Here is a 25,835-nt window from a genome sequence, read left to right on the forward strand (position 1 = left end):
CATAGAAAGAACGCTGGATTGGGCATCAGGGACACCAGAGTTCTAATCTAACCCTGCCACTCAATCTAAAATCGTCTAAAATCTTTCGTTTCTCTGGATTTCCCTTTCCTCACATTTAATGTGGTGTTTGTCACTCTCCTGAATTCTGTTTGCTGGTCAGTCTTTCCCTCTTTGGTCTTAGCACCTTAGTATAACATAGTTTAGTGAGTACTCACTAGAGGTTTGTTGAAATAATTCTTTCCAACTCTACAAAGTTTGATGTTGAGCCATTTTTATTCTTTGAAACAATACATGTAAGATCTGTTATTAAGAACGCTATTTATTGTCAATCACTCCATGGATGACTTATTACAGAGGTGTACAGGTACCTTTACAGAGGATAAATCTTGTGGACACCACCTTAAATAATCAAAATTAACCAAAAATTGGACAATAATTGGAGATCATGTGCCCCTTGCTGTGAAGAGATTCAACATCATCTATGGAGTATTCCTGGGAAAATATTTAACCTGAATCTAATCATAATCTAATCACTGACAACTCCAAATTAAGGAACATGCTGCAAAATAGTTGACCTGGAATCATGAAAAATATCATAAAAGACAAAAACCCTAGGGAATTGTTCTAAATTAAAGAAATCTGACAACTGTATGCAGGGAACTTGATATGAGGCTCATTTATTTTTATTTTATTTTATTATTTTTTAATGAGGCTTATTTATTTTTGTTTCATAATGTTCAAAATGGCTAATGTGGTCCTCAGATTCCCAGAAGTTACCCCCTGTTCCCTTTGAGAAAACTAATTAAATGTGTAGGGAGCTTCAGAAAAGCTGATTCTTATTATTCCTAAAAGTTTCTTCTGTGAAAGACTGCTTGTGTTAAACACTTATTGGAAACAGAAAACACTACTAAATGAGGTCAGCTACTTCACTGCTCAAAATTATAACTCAATCCTTAAAAGGAAAATGGAATCATTTTAAAAATGTCATTTTTAGGGACTTGCTGGCCCTTTCTATTTTTAATTGCCTAGGCCCAGTTAGAGGGAAACAAACAAAGAATAATAAAAATGAAACTACTAGAAAAGCTTGAGGAAGTAAATGTTCTTAATATTATTATTTTATTTTATTATTATTAATATTATAGCTCTTGATTTTCTTGGGGTAATCACTGCTTTACACCCTCCAGAGGTCCCGAGAGCCTCTAGAAATGAGGGCATGTTCCTGAGTCCTTCACCTTCCAGCCCCTGCCTACCTCTGCAGACTCATCAATCGCTGGTGTACACACACACTGTATTCTCACACAACAGAATATTCCTTGTGTAAGTCTTCTTTCAATTAAGATAGGTTTAAGATGAAATGAATAAAAAGAAAGTTATCTGTTCACATAACTGAAAATCCCAGGGGTAGCATACAGGCTATGACTACAGGGAGGGGCCCATATGAAGTCTTGGGTTGGGTTTCCATCTCTGGTCTCTGCTCTTTTTCTCTGCTGACTTCATTCTCAAACTGGTTCTTCTTCTGCAGCTCCAGGCTTATGTCCTCCTTTCAGCAGTCCCAGCAGCAACAAGCACCTCTCTCCCCTTCCCTGGCCAGGAGTACAGCCAAAGCCCTGAACTTGGCTGTTGTCCTGAACCAGTCACCGGGAGGAAGTGGGGAAGGGGTCAGCCCCACTTCAGCCACCTACAGCGAGAACGGAGAAGTTGTGGGTCCCCCAGGGAAAATGAAAGAAGGGAGACTGAATGCTGGGCAGGCTGAAACAACAGGTGTCCACTGTATTTCTCAACACACCCAGCAATCTCATACCTCCCTGCCCTGGCCCCTGTTTTTCCTCTGCCTAAAATGCTCTTCCACAGTTATCCTTCTGACAAATGCCTGTGTAGCCTTTAAAAGCCAGATCACATGTCACCTCCTTTTTGCCACCTTCTTTGTCTGTAAAAGTACTCCATCCTTGGAACCGTTTCTGTACCTCATACCTATTATTATCAGACTGAATTGGATTTTTTAGAACAATTAATTGCAATTATACAAGTAATATATTCATTATTAAAAAATTCAAAGAGTAATATCACTCAAAGAGTGGCCCATGGACTGTCACCAAACTCTGAACTGTTTGTTACGGTCCTTAATAAGTACAGAAACTGAGTGAGTCTAAAACTTGTTTTGGCAATTTGACAGAACTTTATGTCTGTTGAATCTAACAGTAAACAATTCATGGGACTTCCTGGTGGTGCAGTGGTTAAGAATCCACCTGCCAATGCAGATGACATGGGTTTGAGCCCTGGTCCAGGAAGATTCCACATGCTGCAGAGCAACTAAGCCTGTGCTGTACAACTACTGAGCCTGCGCTCTGGAGCCCGCAAGCCACAACTACTGAGCCTGCATGCCACAACTACTGAAGCCCACACACCACAACTACTGAAGCCTGTGCGCCTAGAGCCCGGCTCCACAGCAAGAGAAGCCACCGCAATGAGAAGCCCGCACATCACAATGAAGAGTAGCCCCTGCTCCCTGCAACTAGAGAAAGCCCACGTGCAGCAACGAAGACCCAATGCAGCCAAAAAATAAATAAATTAATAAATAATAATAATAATTTGCCTATATTTGCGTGGCTATTGAGTGACAGGATTTTTTTTTCCCAGTAAGTCAACTACAGAGCCTCCAATACTTTCAGCCATTGGGTTCCACTTGCTCCATACTGAGATTATTGAAAGAGATAAAATCATCTAATGTGCTTTAAAGCCTTGCCACTCAGTATAGCTCTTAGACTAGCAGTATCAGCATCACTTAGGAGTTTTTTTGGAAATGGGGCTCTCAGTCTCCACCCAGGTAATTTGTATACACCTTAAAGTTTGAGAAACACTTCTTAAAGAATATCAGGAAATGGCAACTCTCACTGCACTGGTTTTCTATAACTGCTGTTTAAAATTACAACAAATTTAGTGGCTTAAACAACACAAATTTATATTATCTTACAGTTCTGCAAGTTAGAAGCCCTAAATCAGTTTCAGTGGGCCAAAACCCAGGTGTTGGCAGGGTCACACTCCTTTGATGTGGTCTGTTTGGAAGTCATGCCAATAAGCTCTTCTTACTCTTGAACTGCTGACTAAAACTAAGACTGGTTGGCCAATTTTTGACATGAAGTACCATAAAGAATAAATCTATCCAAGGACCAGCTTGACTGGATTATTTGCAATCAGCAGATATTTACTGAGTAGCTATTTGCAGCCTCATCTTTGGACCTTAATTTCCTTCCTTGAGTAAAAGAGATGAGAGTAGATACTAACTTTAATCTAGCTCCAAAAGCAAACCTGTGGTTTTGTTATCTTTACAGTTCAGTTTATCAAATTGGCATTGGCCTTAACTCTTGGTCACACGTGCCCAGTTTCTGGAAATACCTCCAAAAACTGTCTCAGAGCTTTGGTCCATACTCAATCGCCAAACGACTTCACTATATTGTTTCTGTGAGCTCCTGTCCCCCCATTGCAACTCTCTGGGTGTAGCAATTCCAACAGGCCTCCTGTTCTGCAGTCCAGGCCTATACAGAACAGAGGTTGTGGGCTATTTAAGTAGCCCACTGTGAGGACACAGAATAGAGCAGAAGTGGAAACATGGCTGATCTGCTACAAAGTGCTGCAAAAATAACAGGATAAATTGGGACCTGTAGCTCTCCGTTAGGGAGAGAGGGCTGTGGTGATAGGACAGGCACTTGAAGATGGAACTGACTTCTGGATGGAAAGGAGAAGGCAAGACCAGGCTGCCTATGGAAGGCCCTTGGAGAAAAACATGCAATTCAGTCCACAAGTTCTGATTATGTATCTACCATATACACAGTATCTATCAGGTTCTGTAGAGAGTGCAAATAAATGCAAAAATCGTCCTATTTTTAAGGAGTCAGTGAATTCACCCATGAACTAATCAAGTAACAACAATGCATGATAGTATGGAATCATGTGTCAAAATATATACTAAAGGTCATAAATGCTAGGTCTTGGTTCAAGTTGAGACATAGAGGGGAATAAGATGAGGTGGTAATGGGATAAGGAAATGAGTGACAAAGTAAGTTAAGATTGTGGAAAGCCTCAATTGCTGAAAGGTGTTTGATCTCTATCTTTTATCTTCAACATTTTTTTTTGAGGAAGTGGAAGAAGTAAAAATATTTCAAGAGCAATTTAGAGATGTCCCAGGATGAACGAGGGATGGGAGAGACTGTAGGCAAGAAGACCATTTAGAAAGCTACTGTGATGGTCCAGGCATGAGATAACAACAGAAATAGTAGAATAGAACAGGCAGATTCAAGAACAGTTTTCTTTCTTGAAGGAAGGAACAACAGGACTTAGCGACTAAAATACAATAAAGAAGAAATAACCAAAGATGAGTCTGAGGTTCAAGATGTCTGGATGACCAGAGTCAAAGAATTTTAGACCTGCAAGGGGTCCAATTGGACTCCCTCACTTTAAGAAATGAGAAAACAGTGGTTAAGTGTCAGAACTAGTTCTCTGCAGAGCCAGCAGCAGAATGCCCAGGCCAGTGCTATTATGAGATTTACCAAGCAGTATATGCCTAAGTGTTAATTACATATAAATCATGTTCAGTCCCAACCACTGGACCACTAGGGAATCCCCCAGAATGACTATTTCTAATGATGAGAGCAACCAGACCAGAATGCATTGTCATATAACTGCCACAGGACTAAATGAAAAAGTCATGTAACTACATGAATAGTTCATGTGTAAAGTCAGTTAGTCTCTGATTTCTGCCATAAATAGAAACTCGATGAGCAACTTCTTAAGGTTCTAAGTGCTCCCTGTTGACATTAACCATAATGACTTACACCTTCTCTGACTGCTTTTTGCACTTACTAGTCACCTTGACATTTGTCTGTGTGTGTACCATTCCCTTTATTAAGAGTGTACCTCCATCTAGGCGGGGGACTTACATTTCATTTGTCCTTAGCCTAAATTACACTGTTGTGTTATTAAATTCTGCTGGTCTAACTAATTGCTGAAGAAATTAATGAAATTATGCCAATTGTAATTTTAGGATTAAAGAACCTGAACGTTTAAATATTAATGAAAGGGCTTCCCTGGTGGCGCAGTGGTTGAGAGTCCGCCTGCTGATGCAGGGGACACGGGTTCGTGCCCCGGTCCGGGAAGATCCCACATGCCGCAGAGCGGCTGGGGGCCCGTGAGCCATGGCCGCTGAGCCTGCACGTCCGGAGCCTGTGCTCCACAACGAGAGAGGCCATGGCAGTGAGAGGCCTGCGTACCACAAAAAAGAAAAAAAAAAAATTAATGAAAAACATGCTCCCCTGAGAGGCTGCAGAGACTAATGGAATGAGAACTGATTTAAGTATCAGGAATATGATTCTTCAGCAGCCCCCAGGAGGTCACAGATAATTCCATTTTTCTCTTCAGTCATCATCTGAAGCCTGCAGGTCTTGGTAAGTAAAAATGCAGCTTTAATTATCATTGATTTCCTTTTAGGCATGGGTGAACTCAGGATATACTAGTACTAGGACCTCTGTTTGTTGAGAAAGAAAATACAAAATATATTATAGACTTACCATTCTATTTTTATTTCGAATGACAACTCAGTCATTTACCTTCTTTTTAAAAAAATTATTTTATTGAAATGTAGTTGATTTACAATGTTGTGTTAATTTCTGCTGTACAGCAAAGTGATTCAGTTATACATATATATATTTTTCATATTCATTTACCTTCTTAATGGAACAGTCTCACTTGTCTGAACTCATTGCTACTAAAGCTTTTATGCAATTAAAACATATGCTTTACCCCTCCCAATTCTGGATCCTTTATAACTCTGAATAGGTCTTAGTCTTTCCACATTTTAATGTTGATGTTTTGGAAGTAGGTACATGGAAAAGCAACTTTCTTCAGAATAACTCAGAAATAATGTAACAACCTTTTCAAACCATGATTTTTCTGGAATTTGACTTTTTTTTTTTAAAGTAGAGCGCTTTTTTTTTTAATGTTGGGGGTAGGAGTTTTTATTAATTAATTAGTTTTTGCTGTGTTGGGTCTTTGTTTCTGTGCGAGGGCTTTCTCTAGTTGTGGCAAGCAGGGGCCACTCTTCATCGCGGTGCACGGGCCTCTCACTATCGTGGCCTCTCTTGTTGCGGAGCACAGGCTCCAGACGCGCAGGCTCAGTAGTTGTGGCTCACGGGCCTAGTTGCTCCGCAGCATGTGGGATCCTCCCAGACCAGGGCTTGAACCTGTGTCCCTTGCATTAGCAGGCAGACTCTCAACCACTACGCCACCAGGGAAGCCCTGGAATTTGGCTCTTAAAAGGATAGTCGAAAGTGTTTTTCAACTCCGGTCCTTAGACAGCCTTGTGGAGCAGAGCCACTAGACCCATTACTTTCCATCTGCTGGATTAGTCGTGAATTTTGTTTTTAAGTTAAAATTATAAGTATCAATAACGTCACAGTTTAATGAGTTAATGCTAAGCATATAAAATGTTGGCCCACTTCCTCTACCACCGTTGTTGAGCCTGAAGGGAGGAACAGTGAAAATAGTCATGTCTATTGGATATAATTTGGGGTACAGTCAGAAGGGAGTGGGAAATGGGCACAAAGTTGTGGAACAGTTTGGGTGGTTCTGCACTTCTGGAAGTGATTGCCAGACACGGGAGGTGTGGGGAACAGGGAGGTCCGCTGGGAAAAGATATCAGGAGTAGAGCAAGTCACCCCTCCTTCTCCCAGAACTTCTCACTCCTATGCTTGTGAACTTTTTAGATTAATCATAGACCTAGAGATTTAAAAAATATATAAAATATATCAAGACAACACCAAATCAACCTGTTGGAGAGGCATGGTGGGAGACCCTCTAAATATTAGAAAAATGTTCCATTAAGAAATTAAAAATAAATTATATTACTCTCAAGTCATTACAAATATAGGTGGTGACTTCACTGAAGCTCAATGTTTTAATGAAGCATATCACCAATTAGGTTTTTTTTTTCCCCTTTTTATTTTGAAATAATTGAAGCTTTCCCCACTGATACTATCTTACACAACCATACTAGATGATCAGGACCAGGAAAATAGCATATCATCAATTAGTTTTTAAAGATTTCAAAGTTTGTTAAAGCATTTTAAATCCCTGCTGAATTTTGGAGAGGGAAGTTTCCCTGGAAGCAGCCTAGTCAGAAAGGTGAACATGACATGCAGAGAGATCAGGTATCTCTATTGGAGCAATGTTTCTCAATCCTGGCTGAACATTCCAATATCTGGAGGATGGGCAAAATTCAACCACTGGCTGGGCCCACCCCAAATCAATAAAACCAACCCCTACAAGTAAGGCTCAGGCATCAGTATGTTTTAAAAAGCTCCTCTGGGGAATTCCCTGGCAGTCTAGTGGTTAGGACTCTGTGCTTTCACTACCAAGGGCCTGGGTTCAATCCCTGATCAGGGAACTAAGATCCCACAAGCCACCGTGGCTCGACCAAAAATAAATAAAAGCTCCTCTGAAGATCCTTATGGGCAGCCAGAGTTCAGAAATACTGATGTAAGGTTGATTTAATGCTTTTTAAAAAATGAGGTTTTTGAATTTTTTTTTTTTTTTTTGGCTGTATCGGGTCTTAGCTGTGGCACACGGGATCTTCGTTGTGGCATGCAGGATCTTTCGTTGTGGCGCGCAGGCTTCTCTCTAGCTATGGCGCACAGGCTCCAGAGCGTGAAGGCTCACAGGCTCTGTAGTTACGGCTCGGGCTGTAGTGCGCACGGGCTTAGTTGCCCTGCAGCACGTGGGATCTTAGTTCCTCACCCTCGTCCCCTGCATTGGAAGGCAGATTCTTACCCAGTGGACCACCAGGGAAGTCCCTTGAATATGTTTTGCTTTAGTGACATCACTGACAAATATTTCAATGTATTCAAACTCCCTTTGTTCTATAGATCCAGGCTTCAATTTTCTATAATTAAACTAAGCCTTAAAACTGAGCTATGTAATAGAAAGGCAATGGGACTGCTCATCCCTGGACGTCTCCGAGGTTCAGGCAAGGGACGAAAAATGGCTGGACTAAATCAAGATCTACTCCTTTTCCTCACTCTAGCTTCTAGTAGTCTGGATCAGTATCATTGTTTTTACTTCAATTTTGAGGAAATTTGGAGAACTGCTAATATCACAGAGGGAAAAATATGTATACAAAGGAGATTTTATTTCTCCCATACTACCTAATTGGAGTAACCACGCAGGAATACATAGACCCCAGGCATAATCAAATTACCTCTGTGAAGTCTCGCCCTAAGACTATTTTTGGAAACTAGGGATTTTCCAGATTAGCGAAAGCTGTGGCGTTGTCACTGGCTCAGGCCCGAGTTTCGCAAGCGAAGCTGCTAAAGCAGCCGCCCTCCCAGTCAATACGAAGCCTTCGCCTTACTTCGAAACCCCTGTGAACCACACGCTCATCGGGGAGGTTTTTTTTTTTTTTTTTTTTTTTTTTTTGAGCCGAAGTAGTTCACATTCCTGTTTTCTAAAAATACTGTAAAGCACTCTTCTCCAGATTCCTTGCGGGTCACTTTAAATTACAAGTTCGTCCGTACACGACATCGGAGTAGCCACTTCCACCCGCCAATGTGGGAGAAGGTCGACCCTTTGTGCTCGCCGAAACTGCGCCACCTAAATGCGAAAAGTTAGGAGAGGAAGAGAGACGGGAGCACAGGGACGCACGTTCTAGACAAGTTGTCAACGCGCAGGGGTTACAGTAAATTTTGCAGACTCGAACTTGGTGATAAGGTATCTTGTAAAGCTATCTTGTTAGCCTCCCTTATTATACTTGTGGTTAAAAATATTACAAACGAGGCGGCTTGGGCTTGTTTTAGAAAATAGATCACCTCCTCGACCACTCTGGAGGCCCAGCGGAGAGGGAACCCAGATCACCCGAGCGCCCCGCCGCTCCCGGGCCAGCGTAGGGTTGGGGCGCCGCGGGCGGAGTCGAGGCCTGAAGGGACTAGTTGGCGCACGCCGGAGGGGCGTGGTGACGTCAGGGCGGAAGCGCACGCTGCGTGAAGCGGCCCAGAACCCGGCGGTCACGGGAATATCCGTCGCGCCGAGGACGCTGGTTAGTCTCTCTCCGGGTTCCGGCTGCGTTGGGCGTGCGTGCAGCTCGCTGAGACCATGGCGTCCGGGCCTCACCCCACCGCGACCGCTGCCGCCGCCACCGCCTCGTCGGCCGCCCCGAGCGCAGGCGGCTCCAGCTCCGGCACGACGACCACAACGACGACCACGACGGGAGGGATCCTAATCGGCGACCGCCTGTACTCGGAAGTTTCGCTCACCATCGACCACTCGCTGATTCCGGAGGAGCGGCTCTCGCCCACTCCGTCCATGCAGGACGGGCTCGACCTGCCCAGCGAGACGGACTTGCGCATCCTGGGCTGCGAGCTCATCCAGGCCGCCGGCATTCTCCTTCGGCTGCCGCAGGTCAGTGCTCCGGCCCCGGGCCGACCTGCTGCGCCTCCCTCTCCGCTGCGTCCCGGTACCGCCAGGTCCCGGCCGGGTTGGGGGTGCCCCCTTGGGGCTCTCTAGCCGCGGGTCCCAGTCGGAGCCCGGGCATGTCGAGAGCGGGAGGGCGCCGGGCGACGGGAGGACGGGGACGGGAGCTGTTCGCGGTGGGGAGGGGGAGGGGAGCGAGCGGCGGCGGCACAAAATGGCGGCGGCGCCTGGTGCGGGCCCGCCTGACCCCTGCGCTTCCGTTCTTCTCTTGTCTGCAGGTGGCGATGGCAACGGGGCAGGTGTTGTTTCATCGTTTTTTCTATTCCAAATCTTTCGTCAAGCACAGTTTCGAGGTAAGCAGAGCGGGGGCGGGTGAAAGGGGATTTTTTTTTTCATCCGGAAATGGGAAGGAGGGCGGAGGTGGTGTCAGCAGCCAGTTTTTCCAGAAAGGGAGTGGTTAGTTTCAGGCCTTTGTACCTAGCTCTCACCCACCGGGAAGCAGGGACTTTAGGAAAGTGTTTTAGAACCAGAAGATGGATCCTGAGCCCAGGTGCCCTGTTATCACGAATTAGAATTTTCAACCAAATGCAAAATTGCTGTGAGATTGAGCTTGGCTCTGGATTCACAATTAAGGGGGATTAAGCAATAAAAAGAAAGCGTTACGCTAGCATAGCCGGTAAGCCTATGGCCTAGAAATGTCAACTGCGATTTCATTTCACCAAAGGTCCTAAAGTTCTCAGCTGTGTCCTAAAGTTTTTTCAACAGGATAAGTTCCTTAGACTTTGAGAGGGGCACTTTTTTCTAGCAGTACTCTGTAGTGCCATAATCTAACAACTTTTTATTGGATCATGGTTCTTTCAGATTGTTGCCATGGCATGTATTAATCTTGCATCAAAAATTGAGGAAGCACCTAGAAGAATAAGAGATGTGATTAATGTATTTCACCATCTACGCCAGTTAAGAGGAAAAAGGTAAGATTGGCATTATTGAACACAGATCTCTTGATACTACTGTGCTGTGCACCAATCATCAGATCAAAACATTCTTTCCTCTCAAGTTAAAACCGATGCAAGGGAAAACCGACTTTAATTTAGGTGTTAAAAATTCTCATAGGAACACGCTGATACTTAACTTGAAAAATCACAATTAACCAGTTATCTAAAGTTTGTAGAGGCAGTTGCGTTTATGGACAATCCTAACAGTGCTGTGAAGCCAGTCCTGTGGTTTAAGATTAAACAAGAAAGGGAATACGTTTGACTCAAGTGTGAGTGTATTCTGTAAGTTATTTTTCTCCTCCCTTCTCTGGAAGACTGAAGGCTGGAAGTGTAAACACTGCAGTTCAAGTTAATACTGTGGCAAAATTTTGTGTAGATTGTTTTTCCATGGGAAGTCCCAGTTAATTCCTTACCAATTGAGGTTGGCTTTTGTTAGAATACTTCTCAACATTGAACTACGATATATCCTATAATACCGGATCTGAAAGGACTGCAGGATGATAAAGTTTGGAGTCAAAGGGATTAAACAGGTATTTTGTTTTGGTCAGATGACAGTGTCAGTGAGTGGGTTGCATTTAGATAAGGCCCATTTATCTGATCTTATAAGAAAATAGAGACCAAAATAGTGTTGTCTTTTAGGTGTCGTGGATACCTGCTAACACTTTATGTGTTCGTGTGAGGCAGTACCAAAAAGTTTCAGTTGCGGTGCTTTTGTCTATAGATGATCTCTAGTACATGCTACAAAAGAATATATTTGGTGTAGATTAGTTCTCGTGTTCACTTTTTAAGGAATTGTTGTGATGTTAGATAAACTTGAACTGAATTTGAAAGGAAGTTAGTTACAAAAGGATTTTAAGTCGTTTTGGGGTTGGGTAACGGTTAGTACCCAATTAGTATCTTACGTGAGTGGTCTTTATTTGCTGAGTCTGTAAGTTGGCAGTAATGGAATTATTCAGAGACAAGCCAGTAGTAATCTTAAAATCTGAAACATTGCTACCCAGATAGTTTTCACAGCATTTTTCAGTTTTCTACATTCTTTATTCTGCCATCTTTTCTCATTAACCGTAACCATTTCCAGGGATAGACTAATTTTTTTAGTTTTCATTTAAAAATGTCTTTTAGCTTCTTAGTGAGGAATCCCTGAAAATTGGGAAGTTTTCAAATTGTTATTTAGCATGGTCTGAGCTAAAACTTGTATTTAGATCTAGGTGATTCTTCAGGGTGTTTAAACAAAATGACACTAATAAAAAGGTTTTGTACCTTTCATCAAAGGATTCTGTGTTTGCTTAAAGCAAATAGTTTTGTTAGTATTCTTTGGACCATTGAGCTAACTATTATCATTTAGTATTATGTACTTTGAAATTTTTCTTTGAGTAGTCTTCCTTGATTTCAGAGTAGGTCCTCTTAACTATAAAAACCTTGGAATTTAAAACATCTCACCTGATTTGACTGTCGTGTCTGATGTAACTGTGGTTTTTTATTTTTTTCCTTTTCTTTTGGTCATTATCGCAGAGAAATTGATTGTGTCTCAATCTTAGAAGTCTGATTATAGCATGAAATTTAAAAGGAGTTGTTAATTGCATGGAAGTCTTTTTTTTTAAGGCAGGATGTAAAAGTGTTCTGTGCATATTACAAGTTTACTCAGACAGGTAGCTTGTATATGTTATTAACTTCAACTCTTTTTTCCCTTGCAACCGACTATACAGCGACCAGCTACATTTACCAAAGCCTGGGTGATGTGGAGTGGTACATAGCGATGAAGCTGTCGTCATGGCAACAGTGAGTGAAGTATCGAAAATCCCCAAGGAGAAGCCAGTGCTCTGAGAATAGGTCACTGGAATCGGGGACTAACAGGTTGGCCACTGGTGAACCATTTAGAAAAACTCCTGTTTCTTGTTATAAGCGTTTGTCTTTGCTGTCCAAGTTATTAGAACTATAGTTTAGTAATTTTTTGCATAGGTTAATGTTATTAGAAAGTGCTATCAATATCACACTTTAGTTAGGTAAAGTATATATTATTCTGTCTTACTGGTGCTATTTATTTTAATTTGGTTTATGAATAGCTTTAAATTGAAATGTGACCTTGGTAATAACAGAGGCATCGTTTTTGTAGACTTTAGGTCACTGTATTTAAGTCCTGACTACATATTAGAATCACCAGAGGAGCTTTTAGGAAGAACTAATGCCCAAGCCCCATCCTGGATTTTTTTTTTCTCTCTCTTCAATTTTTTGTAGTTTGAGAATGGTTTTTTAAGCTCAGAATAAATGGCTGAATTTAAAAAAGTAAGATTGCTTTTTTGTTTCAGTAGTTTCCAATTATAATTTGCTTTTGAGATGTAGCATACTCCCAGCAATTTAAGAGTTTTATGTAGTTTTAAGGCACCTATCTTCATACTATTAGGCTTCTCTAAAAGAAGACAAATATTCGAAGCCTGGTGCAACCCACTCATTGGTGAATATGGTGTGGTATTTTCAACATGCATATAGATCATAGATTAGAGTTGGAAGGGAAGAGCTCCTGTCATTTAGTCCAGCCTTCCTCTGCAGTTTATTTTGGTGGCTCGAAAACTGTTTAAACACTGCCAAAGAAAGAACGTCCTTTTGAGGTAGGAATTACAAATTTATGTAGGTTGAGTAGCAGTCTGCCTTCTTGTAAACTGATCTCGTTTAAGTATAGTCTGTTAAAGAACTTGTTCTTCGTTTTCTTGGTCCTTTGTACTACGTCAGTGAGACAAACCATGTTTGGATCTTCTCCTAAATTTGTTGTTGTGGTTGTATTTCAAGGTCATGCTGAAGGAAAAATAGCTATTCTGAGAGACCAGATACTAAACGTCAAATGATCAGAACCCAGAATTTCATACTAAGACTAAAATTTGAAAATTGTTCTTTTCATATAAATTAATCTGAAAAATCTGACCAAGTTAAAAGCGGAGGAGGTAGGTAGAGTTAGGTTTGGGTATTTTTTTGATAATGAAAATTGTTTTCTGAACAGATGGTTTCTTTTAAAAACATTTAAAAATGTTACCTCTTCAATTTTTTTTTTTTTTTTTTTGGCGGTACGCGGGCCTCTCACTGCTGTGGCCTCTCCTGTTGCGGAGCACAGGCTCCGGATGCGCAGGCTCAGCCGCCATGGCTCACGGGCCCAGCCGCTCCGCGGCATGTGGGATCTTCACAAACCCGTGTCCCCTGCATCGGCAGGCGGACTCTCAACCACTGCGCCACCAGGGAAGCCCCTCTTCAAACTTTTATTGGAAAGGAAAGTTTACCTAATTGGGGAGGAAGAAATTCTAGTAAGCCTTAATTCAATTTGATGTACTTGTTACCATGTAAGGTACTAATTGATACTTTAAAGAAACCATTTGCTTAGGCAGTTTGAATCTTTTCTTACTGCTGTTATATGGGGACACGTTTTTCTACTTCTGATACGAAATAGTCTTTGTAAGTAGTGTAAATTATATATTCATCGAGCCTTTGATTTGTGAGGTAAAACCAGTTCTGAACAAAAAGAAGGTATCAGATTATACACCTACAAAGTTAACTTTGAAGACTACAGGTAGTAGTTAAGGCCTAAGCAATAAGCTGTGTACTTAGTGGAATTATATATAGTAGATAGTAGTTTGGTTTCCTTAATTGGTTTAATGTTGGGATTTTGACACAAAAAAATGGGAAAGTAAAGATTGTGGTAGAAAGGATGGGAAGTAATTCACGTAAGCAGAATTAATGATTAAACCTGATTTGGGACTAATAGCCATAATTCAGATGTTTAGTTGGTTGATTGCAAGAAAATTAATTTTAACAGAATTTGAAATCAACTCTTAAAGCAAGTTTAGTAAGAGGTATAATGAATTTGTTCAACATAAGTGGGAAAAAATGAGACAAAACTGCTTTTATAATTTATAAGGATTCTAATGGTGCAGTTTACTGTTTGAGTTGCACGTTAAGGGTTAAGGTGATGCGCAACTATAACACCAGAGGTATTCTGTCTCCTAATGAATGCCTGATGAAGGGGCCATCAGATAACTAGTCCATCGGTTAAAAAGTCTTAAGTAGATTTGACTTTTTTTCCAAATTTTCTGTTTTAACATCTGAAAAATCATAAACCTTAAGATCTTTGGAATATGTTTTCATTTGAGTTAAATTTGATTTTTTTCCAAAGAAGAATGAACTTGTAGCCTATTTGTCCTGATAAAAATGGGTTCATTATTATGTTTTTATGTTAGAAATCAGCTCCCTCCCCAATTGGTGGCCGCATTTCTCAAAGCTGTAAGAAGAACTGAACTGAGTGAAGGCCATTTTAAATGTTGTTAACATGCTATTTTCCATCTTGTTAGCTTTGCCAACTTTTGTCTTATATCCAACTTGATAGAAATCGTATAGTATAGAATAACTAAAAATAGTTTAAGCATTCCAGTTTTATAATTTGAAATAGGAGGAAGAATGGAAAATAAATATGGTAGCTGATTGTTTTTACTCTGGTAGCATATCGCTACAGGGTAATGTAGCTTATTTCAGATTGTTTTCTGATCTTCAAATGGATATCTAGGGTTTTGGCTAACATGGGCTTAAATTTTTCTGGATTTGGTGTGCATGGTAAAATGAGTTATAAGTGGGGGCAATGTTCAGAATGACTGTCTTTTTAAAATGTTGTGTTCTGCCCAGAGCAAGAACTCCTGAATCTTTTGGCTGAAAATGAATTGAGTTTGGGGAAAAGTATTTAATTGTTCTACCCAGATACACACCTTATCAGGGTCTTAATAAAAATTATTGTTTGTTGGTTGGATCTAAGAATGTCTCAAATGAAGGACATTGGGACATTTTATAGGCTTTAAAGTGAAAGTCTAAGTCCTGACGGACTTCTCATTAAGAAATTAGTTTTCAATTTTAAGACTTAAAGATGTTTTAATTGAAAGCATTTTTTCCCAAAGCATTGAACCACTGATATGTCGCCTTCTGCATCATAACTTTTGAAGCTATCATAATTTAGTCTGGCACAGAGACCTTGAGTACTCTTCTAGTTTCTTCATTATGGTTGGTCTTCCCATCTCTTTTGCCATTGCATACTAAAGTTACTACCTAATAATGACAACTCTGACCAGATTTTGGCCTGGTTTTTATCGATCACTTCGAATTTTAAATCTGATTTTTAAAACATTTCTTTGGTAATTGAGCTGAATCTATAGTTTCCAGATTATTTTCTTTAACAGAGATTCTTAGATCAGTTTATTTAAACAAATTGCCCATTTTGGGGAATCTGAATTAGCTACCCACTGTTTTTTCCCCTAATTTTAATTTTGGCTTTAAACTAGCCAAGAGTTGATATTTTATAAAATGAGTAAAATCACTATAATCTTATGAGGTCTTTATAATACGTATTTTCAAGAGCACATTAGTTTTGTTTCTGGAGTCTATGGAGACTAATGAGGTTTGTGGAAATAAATCAGGCTATCACCTAATATATATACCTAAAATATCTGGATGAAAAAAATCAACAAGGATGTATCTAAGAGCATTAGAGTGAATTTTTTTCATTGCAGGGTTTTGTTAGTAAACTAGGAACTAAGTCTAGAAAGTATATATTTAATTAGCATAACTTGGACAGCACAAGATTAATGCTTTTAACTTGTTTGCAGGAGTTTAAAAAGCTGGTTTCTGTTGCCAATAGTTGGTTGGAAGGGAAAATGGAGATGCCACAAATAAAATTTTTTGGATGTGCAAAACAGTTTTGATTTTATTTCTTACAAACTATAGGACTCCAAGCCCCCTGATCCTTGATCAGAACTACATTAACACCAAAAATCAAGTTATCAAAGCAGAGAGGAGGGTGCTAAAGGAGTTGGGATTTTGTGTTCATGTCAAGCATCCCCATAAGGTGAGTTGTAGAATACAGAAATAACATTCGTAAGTATTAGGGGTTTTCTTAAAATGTTATTTTACATGAATTTATATTTGAGACTTGGTTGTAAAAAGCAACTTTTGGGATATTGATATTTATCAGTAAAATGGGAGTTGAAAAGACTTGGGTTCAAATCTTTACTCTTTATTTTGTTCTTTTTGCTTCTGAGGTAACCCAGTTTCCATACCTAGAAAACGGAGATTTTTAGATATTGGCCAAGGAATAAATAATACGTGTATCTGCAGAAGTATCTGACAGTATGCTACCCTGCTGCATCGTGAAATGCTGAGCGTGGCTGCTCACTATTAGCATTATTGAATGTTCTTAGGTTTCTTCAGTGTGTCTTGGCTTCCATATGCTCAACATAAGCCGTAGCACAATGGTTAAGAGAACAGGTGCTCTGGGGGCAGGACCATCTGCACATAGAAACTTGTTTCTGCCATTAGCTGTGTGACCTAGGCAGATATCTGTTTCTCAGATTCCACATCTCTAAAATTGTAAAATGAGAGTGATGATAATATAGGTCCAGAAAGATCAGAACTGAGGTAAACTCATTTATATGAGTTTTTTAATTTATCACACTTCAGTGTGATAAGCTTCACTGTAGAAATATTAGTGTTTGATTACTTACCCACTCTGAGTTGTACATACATAATATGTATCATACCCATTGTGTAACTTTAAAAACATAGCAGTCTCTAGGGTTTCTCTACCTTGGGAAATTAAATGAAATAATCAGTTCCTGTCACATGAAACTTAGATACTGTTCTTAACTGATTTAATTTCCATTTTTTTCCTGCACAATTTTGGAACATTATGTCTCCGTATGAACTCTAGTAGCATAATAACCTACATTGACTCTCGGGTACATTTTAGTTGGTCTGTATTATTTATACAGTTTATAGAAGAATTAAAACTTGCATCTAACATTTTCAGTTACTTAATGTTCATTGAACTCTGTACTGTGAAAGAACCACCAGTATGCTAAACTGAGTTTTTTTCCCTTGTCCTTCAGATCATTGTTATGTATTTACAAGTCTTAGAATGTGAACGTAATCAAACCCTGGTTCAAACTGCCTGGTAAGTTGCTTTTTTACATTTCTTTCCTAGCCAGGAAAACAGAAGCAGAAATAAAGTAAGTTTCATTTTCCCTTTCCAAAATAATGAGATGAGTTTGTTTTGATGCTTTTTGTTTTTTTGTTTTTTAATGAAAAGGTAAATAATGCTTATTTCTGCTTCCTGTTTTCTTGGCTTGACTAATTACTTTTAATGGAGAACTCAATTTAACTTTGTTCTTTTTTCTACTCTTTAATTAAAGGGTAGTCCATGATGGTAAGTCATAGAACTCTGCCCTCTGCACTTCAGCCCATGACCTCAGGATGGCCTGATTGGCTGCCCTGCTCTCCAGCCAATCCAGTGCAAGCTCTCATCCGAGATTCACTGAAGTGGTCCATATCCATCTGGCAGCATCTTCTAGTTCTGTCGGGGTGTCAAAGGATTTGTATATTTGCTTCTAGAAGTAACTCTTCAACATGCCTATGTATTTAATGTATACCTGTAACTATCAAAATGAATAGTTCATTTTTGATAGATTTGTTGTCCAGCCATTATGAATTAAATGATTTTTATTAGGAGTTTGACTAGATTTCTAATTTTTTTTGGTATGTATAGCATGAATTCTACCAAAGGAGACGGCAGCTTAAGGTGGGCACCGTTACCATCCATACTTGATGAATTCATAGCTGCTGGGCTATTGGAGGCAATAGTATTAGAAGAAAGAAGTACTTCATTTTTAAGAGATGTTAATATTAACATAGCACTTTAGAATTTACTTTGTGTGATTTGCAGTGCTGACTTATTTAAAGTTAAAACGAGTTCGTGGTTCAGCCACAACTACTGTCTTAAGACTGTTGATGATGTGCAGTACTTAAGTGATGTAATTCTTATGTTCTGGACTTATGACTGCCATGCTTATTTTTGGGCTCAATAAATATTAGTAATACTAGAAAAGTCTCATTACTTTTATAAAATGCATGATATTTTTTAATATATGTTCTATAAAACAGATTTTTAGCAGTTTTCATGGGTAAGGAATTTTAAGAAATAGTCTTTTAGTTAACCTTCTGAACTATTTGTAAAATTTCTTCAATACTTTAGGAATTTTGTGGGGAGGGTTCACTAATATAAAAGTCCAGTAATTTATTAACTGAAGTAGTTACTGCTTTTATTTATACTTAGTCACAAAAAGGTATGTAAACAAGGCTGTTGTATGTGTTTTTTGCTCTTCACTTCCCAACCCAGGTTTTCTGAAGTAGCTTACTTAGCTTTCTAAATATAATTTGGTGAGTGCTTACTGAAAATGCCTTTTTTACCCCTCTCACAGTATTGAGTTTTTGAAAGAACTTGATTGACACTGCTTTTCATTGTGGATAAAGGAGAGAGATGGTCAGTAATTAATGGCTTGAAGTATTGTTGGAGTGGTTTATTTCTGAAACTAGTCATGTCAGAACTGACTTTCATTGCTTTTCATAGAAATATGTTTTTAAAAAACTTTACGTTCTATTTGGAATAATAAAGAATTATTTTAAAGGACTTTGCTTATATATAGGAGACATGAAGAATGATTCTAGTGTTAAATTCTTATCTCTTACTGATTTTTGAGCTAAGAATTGTTATATGCTAGAATATTGAAGATAAAAATACGAGAAGAAAAAAGAATAAAGTAGATTGAGTCTCCAATTTTATGTAAGCTTCAGAAGAACTGGTGTATTTACATGCAAAGCTTATGGTTGAAATATTTTTCAGGAATTACATGAATGACAGTCTTCGAACCAATGTATTTGTTCGATTTCAACCAGAGACTATAGCATGTGCTTGCATCTACCTTGCAGCTAGAGCTCTTCAGGTAGGTTATATATATAGCCTGATATATATATTCTATAGTCCTGCAGGATAAATCACAAGAAGTATCAGTTCTCCTAATAAAAACAGTGAAAATTTCATCTAAACTATTCTATTCTTATGGTTTAGATTCCATTGCCAACTCGTCCTCATTGGTTTCTTCTTTTTGGTACTACCGAAGAGGAGATCCAGGAAATCTGCATAGAAACGCTCAGGCTTTATACCAGAAAAAAGGTAATTCTGTTTACTAGTGTTTGTGTTAATATTTTGTCAGTGCTAAGAATCTAAACTTCTGTAAAAGAGAAGTACTAACTTCACTTTCTTCAACAGCCAAACTATGAATTGCTGGAAAAAGAAGTAGAGAAAAGAAAAGTGGCCTTACAAGAAGCCAAATTAAAAGCAAAGGGATTGAATCCCGATGGAACTCCAGCCCTTTCAACCCTAGGTGGATTTTCTCCAGCCTCTAAACCATGTAAGATTAATTCAGGATTGAAATGACTTGAGTACTGAAGGTGTATAGTTATTAGAAAGCTTTAGCACTTAACAGTTGCATGGAAACAAAGATGTTAAGCTATTACTGTTTTCTCTCATGACAGCCAACTGAGGACTGATACTTGGATGGTATTTGGAGTCACATTTAGAAACAAAATTGGCCCTCTGCAAAATCTAATAGTTAACATGCCTTATTATGTTTTTTTTTTTTTTTTTTTTTTTTAACAGCATCACCAAGAGAAGTAAAAGCTGAAGAGAAGTCGCCGATCTCTGTTAATGTGAAAACAGTCAAAAAAGAACCTGAGGATAGACAACAGGCTTCCAAAAGCCCTTATAATGGGTGAGTATACTTGAGTTAGAAAAATGGCCTGAGGAATCTTTTTATGTCTTTAATTTCTAACATAACTTAGTATGCAACTAAAATATTGTGTGGGGTTTTTTTTTTTTTTTTAAGTGTAAGAAAAGACAGCAAGAGAAGTAGAAATAGCAGAAGTGCAAGTCGATCAAGGTCAAGAACACGATCACGTTCTAGATCACATACTCCAAGAAGACAGTAAGTAAATACTCTCTTAGCGAAAGCAGTCTTATTTGGAGTAAAGGTTCTGGCTTTTTAAAAAAATTGCACATAGACTGTTTTCAAAGTTAGGCTAGATTTAGTCTTTTAATATGAGGTAAATTGTGAGAAATGAGTTTGGAAATACTCTTCTGTAGGCATGTGGCTTTTTTTGTGGTGGTGTATGTATGGCATTCTGTTCCGTTTTTGTCCACGTTTTTTGAAGTGTAGGGCCTGGCTGACCACTTAATAATTAATAACCAATAATCAGGACAGTCATAGCCAAAGAATCTTCACTAATTAGCTTTATAATTAGATGGCTAGCTACTTGTGGCTCTTCAGTGGTTCTTTTGAGCGTGTGGGAGATAATTCAATAAATAGCAATCTAGCGCACTAAAAATTAATTACTCCCCTCCTTGGAATATAGACATGCAGTAAATTTGTTCAAGATTTGTCTAATATGCAAACGGGCTTGAGGAGAGGTAGCGAGGGGTGGGGAAATACAATAAAAGTCTTCAGTCTGGCCTGTTACTGACACCATTCGATAGTTTTGTTTTGAACCTGCTATGATGAGCACCACCAAAACTAATCTGTTCCCAGTAGAAACTGAATCTAAACCTCAAATTTTTATTATCTAAGTTATAATAATAGGCGGAGTCGATCTGGAACATACAGCTCGAGATCAAGAAGCAGGTCCCGCAGTCACAGTGAAAGCCCAAGAAGACATCATAATCATGGTTCTCCTCACCTTAAAGCCAAGCATACCAGAGATGATTTAAAAAGTTCAAATAGACATGGTCATAAAAGGAAAAAGTCTCGTTCTCGATCTCAGAGCAAGTCTCGGGATCACTCAGACGCTGTCAAGAAACACAGGCATGAAAGGGGACACCATAGGGACAGGCGTGAAAGATCTCGCTCCTTTGAGAGGTCTCATAAAGGCAAGCACCATGGTGGCAGTCGCTCAGGACATGGCAGGCACAGGCGCTGACTTTCTTCCTTTGAGCCTGCATCAACTTCTGATTTTGGCTATCTACAGTGTGATGTATGGACTCATAATTGAAACAAAGAATTAAAAGCAAACTGATTAGGATTTGATTTCTTAAAATTCTCTAGATCTCTAGAAACACTGAGGACATTCTCTTTTGAAAAGAACTATGTTTGGGTTTTTTTTTTTTTTTTTTTTTTTTTGCACATAAAATGCCCTAGCAGTATCTAATTGAAAACCATGGTCAGGTTCAATTGTAATTATTATAGTTGTGTATTGTTTATTGCTATAAGAACTGGAGCGTGAATTCTGTAAAAATGTATCTTATTTTTATACAGATGAAACTGCAGACACTGTTCTATTTAAGTGGTTATTTGTTTAAATGATGGTGAATACTTTCTTAACACTGGTTCGTCTGCATGTGTAAAGATTTTTACAAGGAAATAAAATACAAATCTTGTTTTTCTAAACTGCTTCATACATCTTATTTAAATAAATTATTAAAAAGAAAAATTTTAATAGTAAAATGGCTGTACTGATTTTCTGACAGACCTGTTCTTTCTTCCGTTACATAAAGTTGGAGATTATTAAAATGTAATTCTTACCTGCATTGGGAGCTATCATAGAAATCTCTATATATGGAAAAAGCAAATGGGTGTGGCCCAACAATGTAACATTAAATGTTTCATTGTAGCGTGAAACTAAGTCAAAACTTGATTTGCACACAAATGGCACCATAAGGTTATTTTAAGTCGGTTTTAAGTACTATTTGCAAGGGTGAGCAAACCAGAACTTTCAACGTGACAGCAAGTTAGAGACAACTACTGAGCGTTAACATTTTTCTTGAGGTATGAGGCTTTTTATCTAAGCTAGGAGAGCTAAGTAATAAGGTGAGCCGCCCACCCCCCGGGCTGGCTGTTAAAGTCAAGTCTGACCACAAAGAAAAAAAGCCAGAAGTCATAGCCAAAAGAATATTTTTAGAATTATTCACATGGAGAGTTACCGTAAAGGCCATGATAAATAAAATATTGCTTTATAGTTAAAATTTTCCATTAAAATTTTCACCCATCTTGATTACTTACCTTGTCCACTAGACTTGGCTCCAAGTGACTTGTTGCTGTTTCAAAAAAATCACATACACCCACAAAGAGATGAAGATTTACTGCCACTAAGGATGTTTAAAAAGAATATTTACAGCTTCTGAAGAGGATTCCAAGGATTTCCGAACACATTTCAGCAGTGGCGGGCATTGGGGCTGGAAAAAGTAGAAAGCCTCACAGGGAGACAAGATTCACTTGGATATAGAAATGTCGGGTATGATCCTTAATCAGTTACATTTCTGACTATAAAAACTAACACGGCCTAGTATGAATGAGCAACTTCTGGAAGGATAAACAGTTCTTTTAGAGTGTTCTTTCTACATGTGCTTTTATGATACAATTGCTGAACTGTAACAGTATTTGTGCAGAGCTTAAACTGCCTCTAAATAGCAAACAGTTTCTTTCCTTTACAAGACTGGCATGAAGAAAGGCACAGGCAAATGTCAAGGCCCTGTTTAACAAATTAATCCTGAATTCTTAATAGTGTAGAAATTTTTACCTACCCTATCCTTGTTTGGAAAGAGTACGCGGGTGAAGGGGTTTTATGAAGATGGAAGGTATGGAGGATACATCTGCGTGTGAGGTGAGGGTTGCATGTTAGACATTGCTTTGGGATGATAACTTTTCCTTGTGTCCTAATTTTTGTCTTGTGCTGTTACTGAATCCGTTTTCTAGGTTGTCAAGAGCTTGACAACCTTATGCTGCTGTACCCAAATTGAAAAACTTAATTTTCAGACTTAGGGGAAAGTCGGGTACCCACCTCTTGGCTCCAAAAGTAATGATCAATTCTAGGTCAGGCAACGTTGCTTATACCTCACCAACTCACCATTCCACCTCCCACCCTTACTTGGAAGAAAGTCCGAGACAAATGATTTCATCACGTATTTCAGTCCAAAAGGTAAGGGCTTTTTAAACGTCCATAATATTTTTATTATACTTAAAGTAACAGTAATGTCTAACTTAGTATTCAGATTTCCCTTACTATCTCTCATTTGTTTTTATAATTGGTTTGTTCAAACAAGGTCTATATTTGGTTTAAATCACAGATTGTCCATCTTTTTTTTTTTCCGTGAAATTTAAAGAAATTCGGTCATTTGTCTTGGAATTTTCCATATTCTGGGTTGGCTGATTGTAACCCTATGGTGTCCCTGAACACATTTTTCTGTTCCTTGTAGATCTCAAGGCTTGGTAACTTTAATTTTTCTTTTTACTGAAGTTCAGAAGTCTGGGAACCCAGGCTATGTGTTATTCTGAAACGTACTAAATTGCGGCCTCATTCACCAGGTATCTCACCAAGTTCCTGATGTTAATACATTACTGCTTGTACCTCAACAGCCTTGTATGTATGCGCCCCATTTGTGTCTGTCCACTCACCTTTGTTTTCCACTGCAGCTGTAAATCTACAAATAAGATGTTTAGCGTTCATCCTAATGATTCTTAATACAAGCCCTTTCATGGGCAAAGTCGAGTACCCACCTCTTGGCTCCAAAAGTAACGATCAATTCTAGGTCCAGCCTTGATCCCCTCGTGTCCCTTAGAGTAGCCACTCCTGTGGCTGGAAGACACAGCTTGACTTTGTAACCGTTTGAACTTTGTCCATTTCTGGAATAAAAGGAACATGGGCTTCCATGTCAGCTCTGCATTCAAGTCATTCCTTTACTAAGGTGATGTGGCAAGTTATTTAACCTCTTGTCTGCAAACTGGCCCTTTCCTCCCAGCATTGTGCACAGTATGTGTGTTAGACATAAGGGGGTTCTATTTTTACCTCTGCAATCCAAACAATTCATGTTAGAAAGCACCCTACTACTTAGAGAAGTTTGAATTCTACGTTTCCTATGAACACAGTTCAAAATACAGCCCTTTCAGAATGCTGCCTCACTGAGATTAGCTCTGAATCTGAACAAGATTTTAATAATTAAAGCATGAAATAAACACCAGCCTCCTTGATTGCAGCTGTCCTCTTGACCCTTCTGCTTTTGTCACCTCTGCTCAGGATAATTCTAACCCAGTTCTAAGGACAGGAAATTCCTACGCTGCCTGGTTGTATGTCATCAGATTCCTCTTCTCTATCAACTATCATCTCAATAGTAGGTGTAGTAGCATTTCTGTCTGTACGTCTTTGCCACGGCCCTTCAAACAGTAGCTAATGATGTATTGGAAACGTTAACCCCATGTTGTTCTAATACATAAAATTGCAGTGGTTTCTCATTTCACTCTACAAACCCCTGACTCCAGCTGTATGTGATCTGACCCCTGCCAGCTTCTTCCATCAACCAACCTCTCCTCCTCTTTCTCAAATGTGCACATCTATTCCTGGTCCTTCCCACTTGCTGTCCTCCCTGCTTGGGATGCTTTTCCTCCATATCTTGTATGATAGGCTTCATCATTCAGGTCCCCTCTCCAGAAATAAGCCCCTCTTGACAACTCCCATCAACGCTGTATTCCTTGCTAACATTAACTTCATAATGCTTGCCACTATCTGAAATTACCTTATTTTACTTTATCATTGACTCTTATTAGAATATAAGCTTCAAGAGAGCAGCAGAAATGTGATTTATTCATTACTGTATGGCCCTTACCTAATCCTACAACAGTGCCTGGCCTGTACTAGGATATGCAATAAATAATGAGGAATGAATGAATTTCATACACTAATTTGCTGAATGGGGCTTTTAAGCCCTCATCTTTCAAGTTTGAGTGCATGTTCTTACTCCAACTGCCCTTCAGTGAATGTGTATATTCCTTTTACCAGGTTCTAGGGTCCTGGAGCTCACAGACAAAAGGGGGCAGATAGATAAACTACAGCCCAGGGGTAGCCAACTGGTGGGCCGTGGGCCGAATCTTACCTTGCCACGGGTACTTGGTTTGTGCAATGTTTGTTTTAGTGAACTAGCTGCTAGCATTTTTAAATTGGAAATACATAAAAACCTAGACCTCCAACTTTTTTATAAAAATTAGAATACGTGAGATCTACAGTCCCTCAAGGCAACAACTGACTAGCACCAAGCAGCCCTCTGGTTGTGGTGTGCACACTACAGTGTGTTATAGTTCTGTCTACTCTTAATTGCAACAGCAAAGCAGGTGTCAGTTTGCATTTATCACTGTGTGGACGGTGGTATCTTTCTTGGATCCTACGCCTTTTGCTCACTGATGTTACCTGCCTGAACGTTGCAGTAGACCCCTGACATCTCGAAGGATATCCAAGACCTATATGAATCCCCACATCTGTGAATGTGGCATTGTTTGTATAGGCTCCTGGGTCAGTTGAAAATCAGACTGTTTACCGTGCCTGACATCTCTCCGCTAGTTACCCGCAGTATAATGTGGTTTACCTTTTCAAACTGGAATTCCTCACTCGAGCAGCTGTTTCATTGCTGGAGCACTTATAGGAAAATTCCACAAGTGGATTCTTCCTGGTTTTACATAGAGCATATGACACATGATGAGCACAAGGCACATCATA

General features: G+C 39.3%; 1 protein-coding gene across 2 annotated transcripts; it reads left to right on the forward strand.

Annotated features, from left to right (window-relative positions):
* Nucleotides 1-9,135: 9,135 nt before the first annotated feature.
* On the forward strand, nt 9,136-21,742 carry CCNL1 (cyclin L1; the record flags this gene model as incomplete). 2 transcript variants are annotated; one of them, XM_079705455.1, is made up of 11 exons in its annotated part: nt 9,136-9,441; nt 9,732-9,806; nt 10,315-10,424; nt 16,197-16,317; nt 17,357-17,421; nt 19,147-19,246; nt 19,372-19,476; nt 19,573-19,714; nt 19,963-20,074; nt 20,189-20,287; nt 20,927-21,742. In XM_079705455.1, 11 exons carry the CDS (start codon nt 9,136-9,138, stop codon nt 21,273-21,275), a joined length of 1,584 nt encoding a protein of 527 aa, XP_079561581.1. In that variant the 3' UTR covers nt 21,276-21,742. The 2 variants fall into 2 exon arrangements, with proteins under 2 accessions (XP_079561581.1, XP_079561582.1); XM_079705456.1 differs by lacking the exons at nt 9,136-9,441; nt 9,732-9,806; nt 10,315-10,424 and adding an exon at nt 12,205-12,227.
* Between the last annotated feature and the right edge of the window lie 4,093 nt (nt 21,743-25,835).

This window comes from Hyperoodon ampullatus (genome assembly GCF_949752795.1).
Source record: "Hyperoodon ampullatus genome assembly, chromosome: 5".
NCBI lineage: Eukaryota > Metazoa > Chordata > Mammalia > Artiodactyla > Ziphiidae > Hyperoodon > Hyperoodon ampullatus.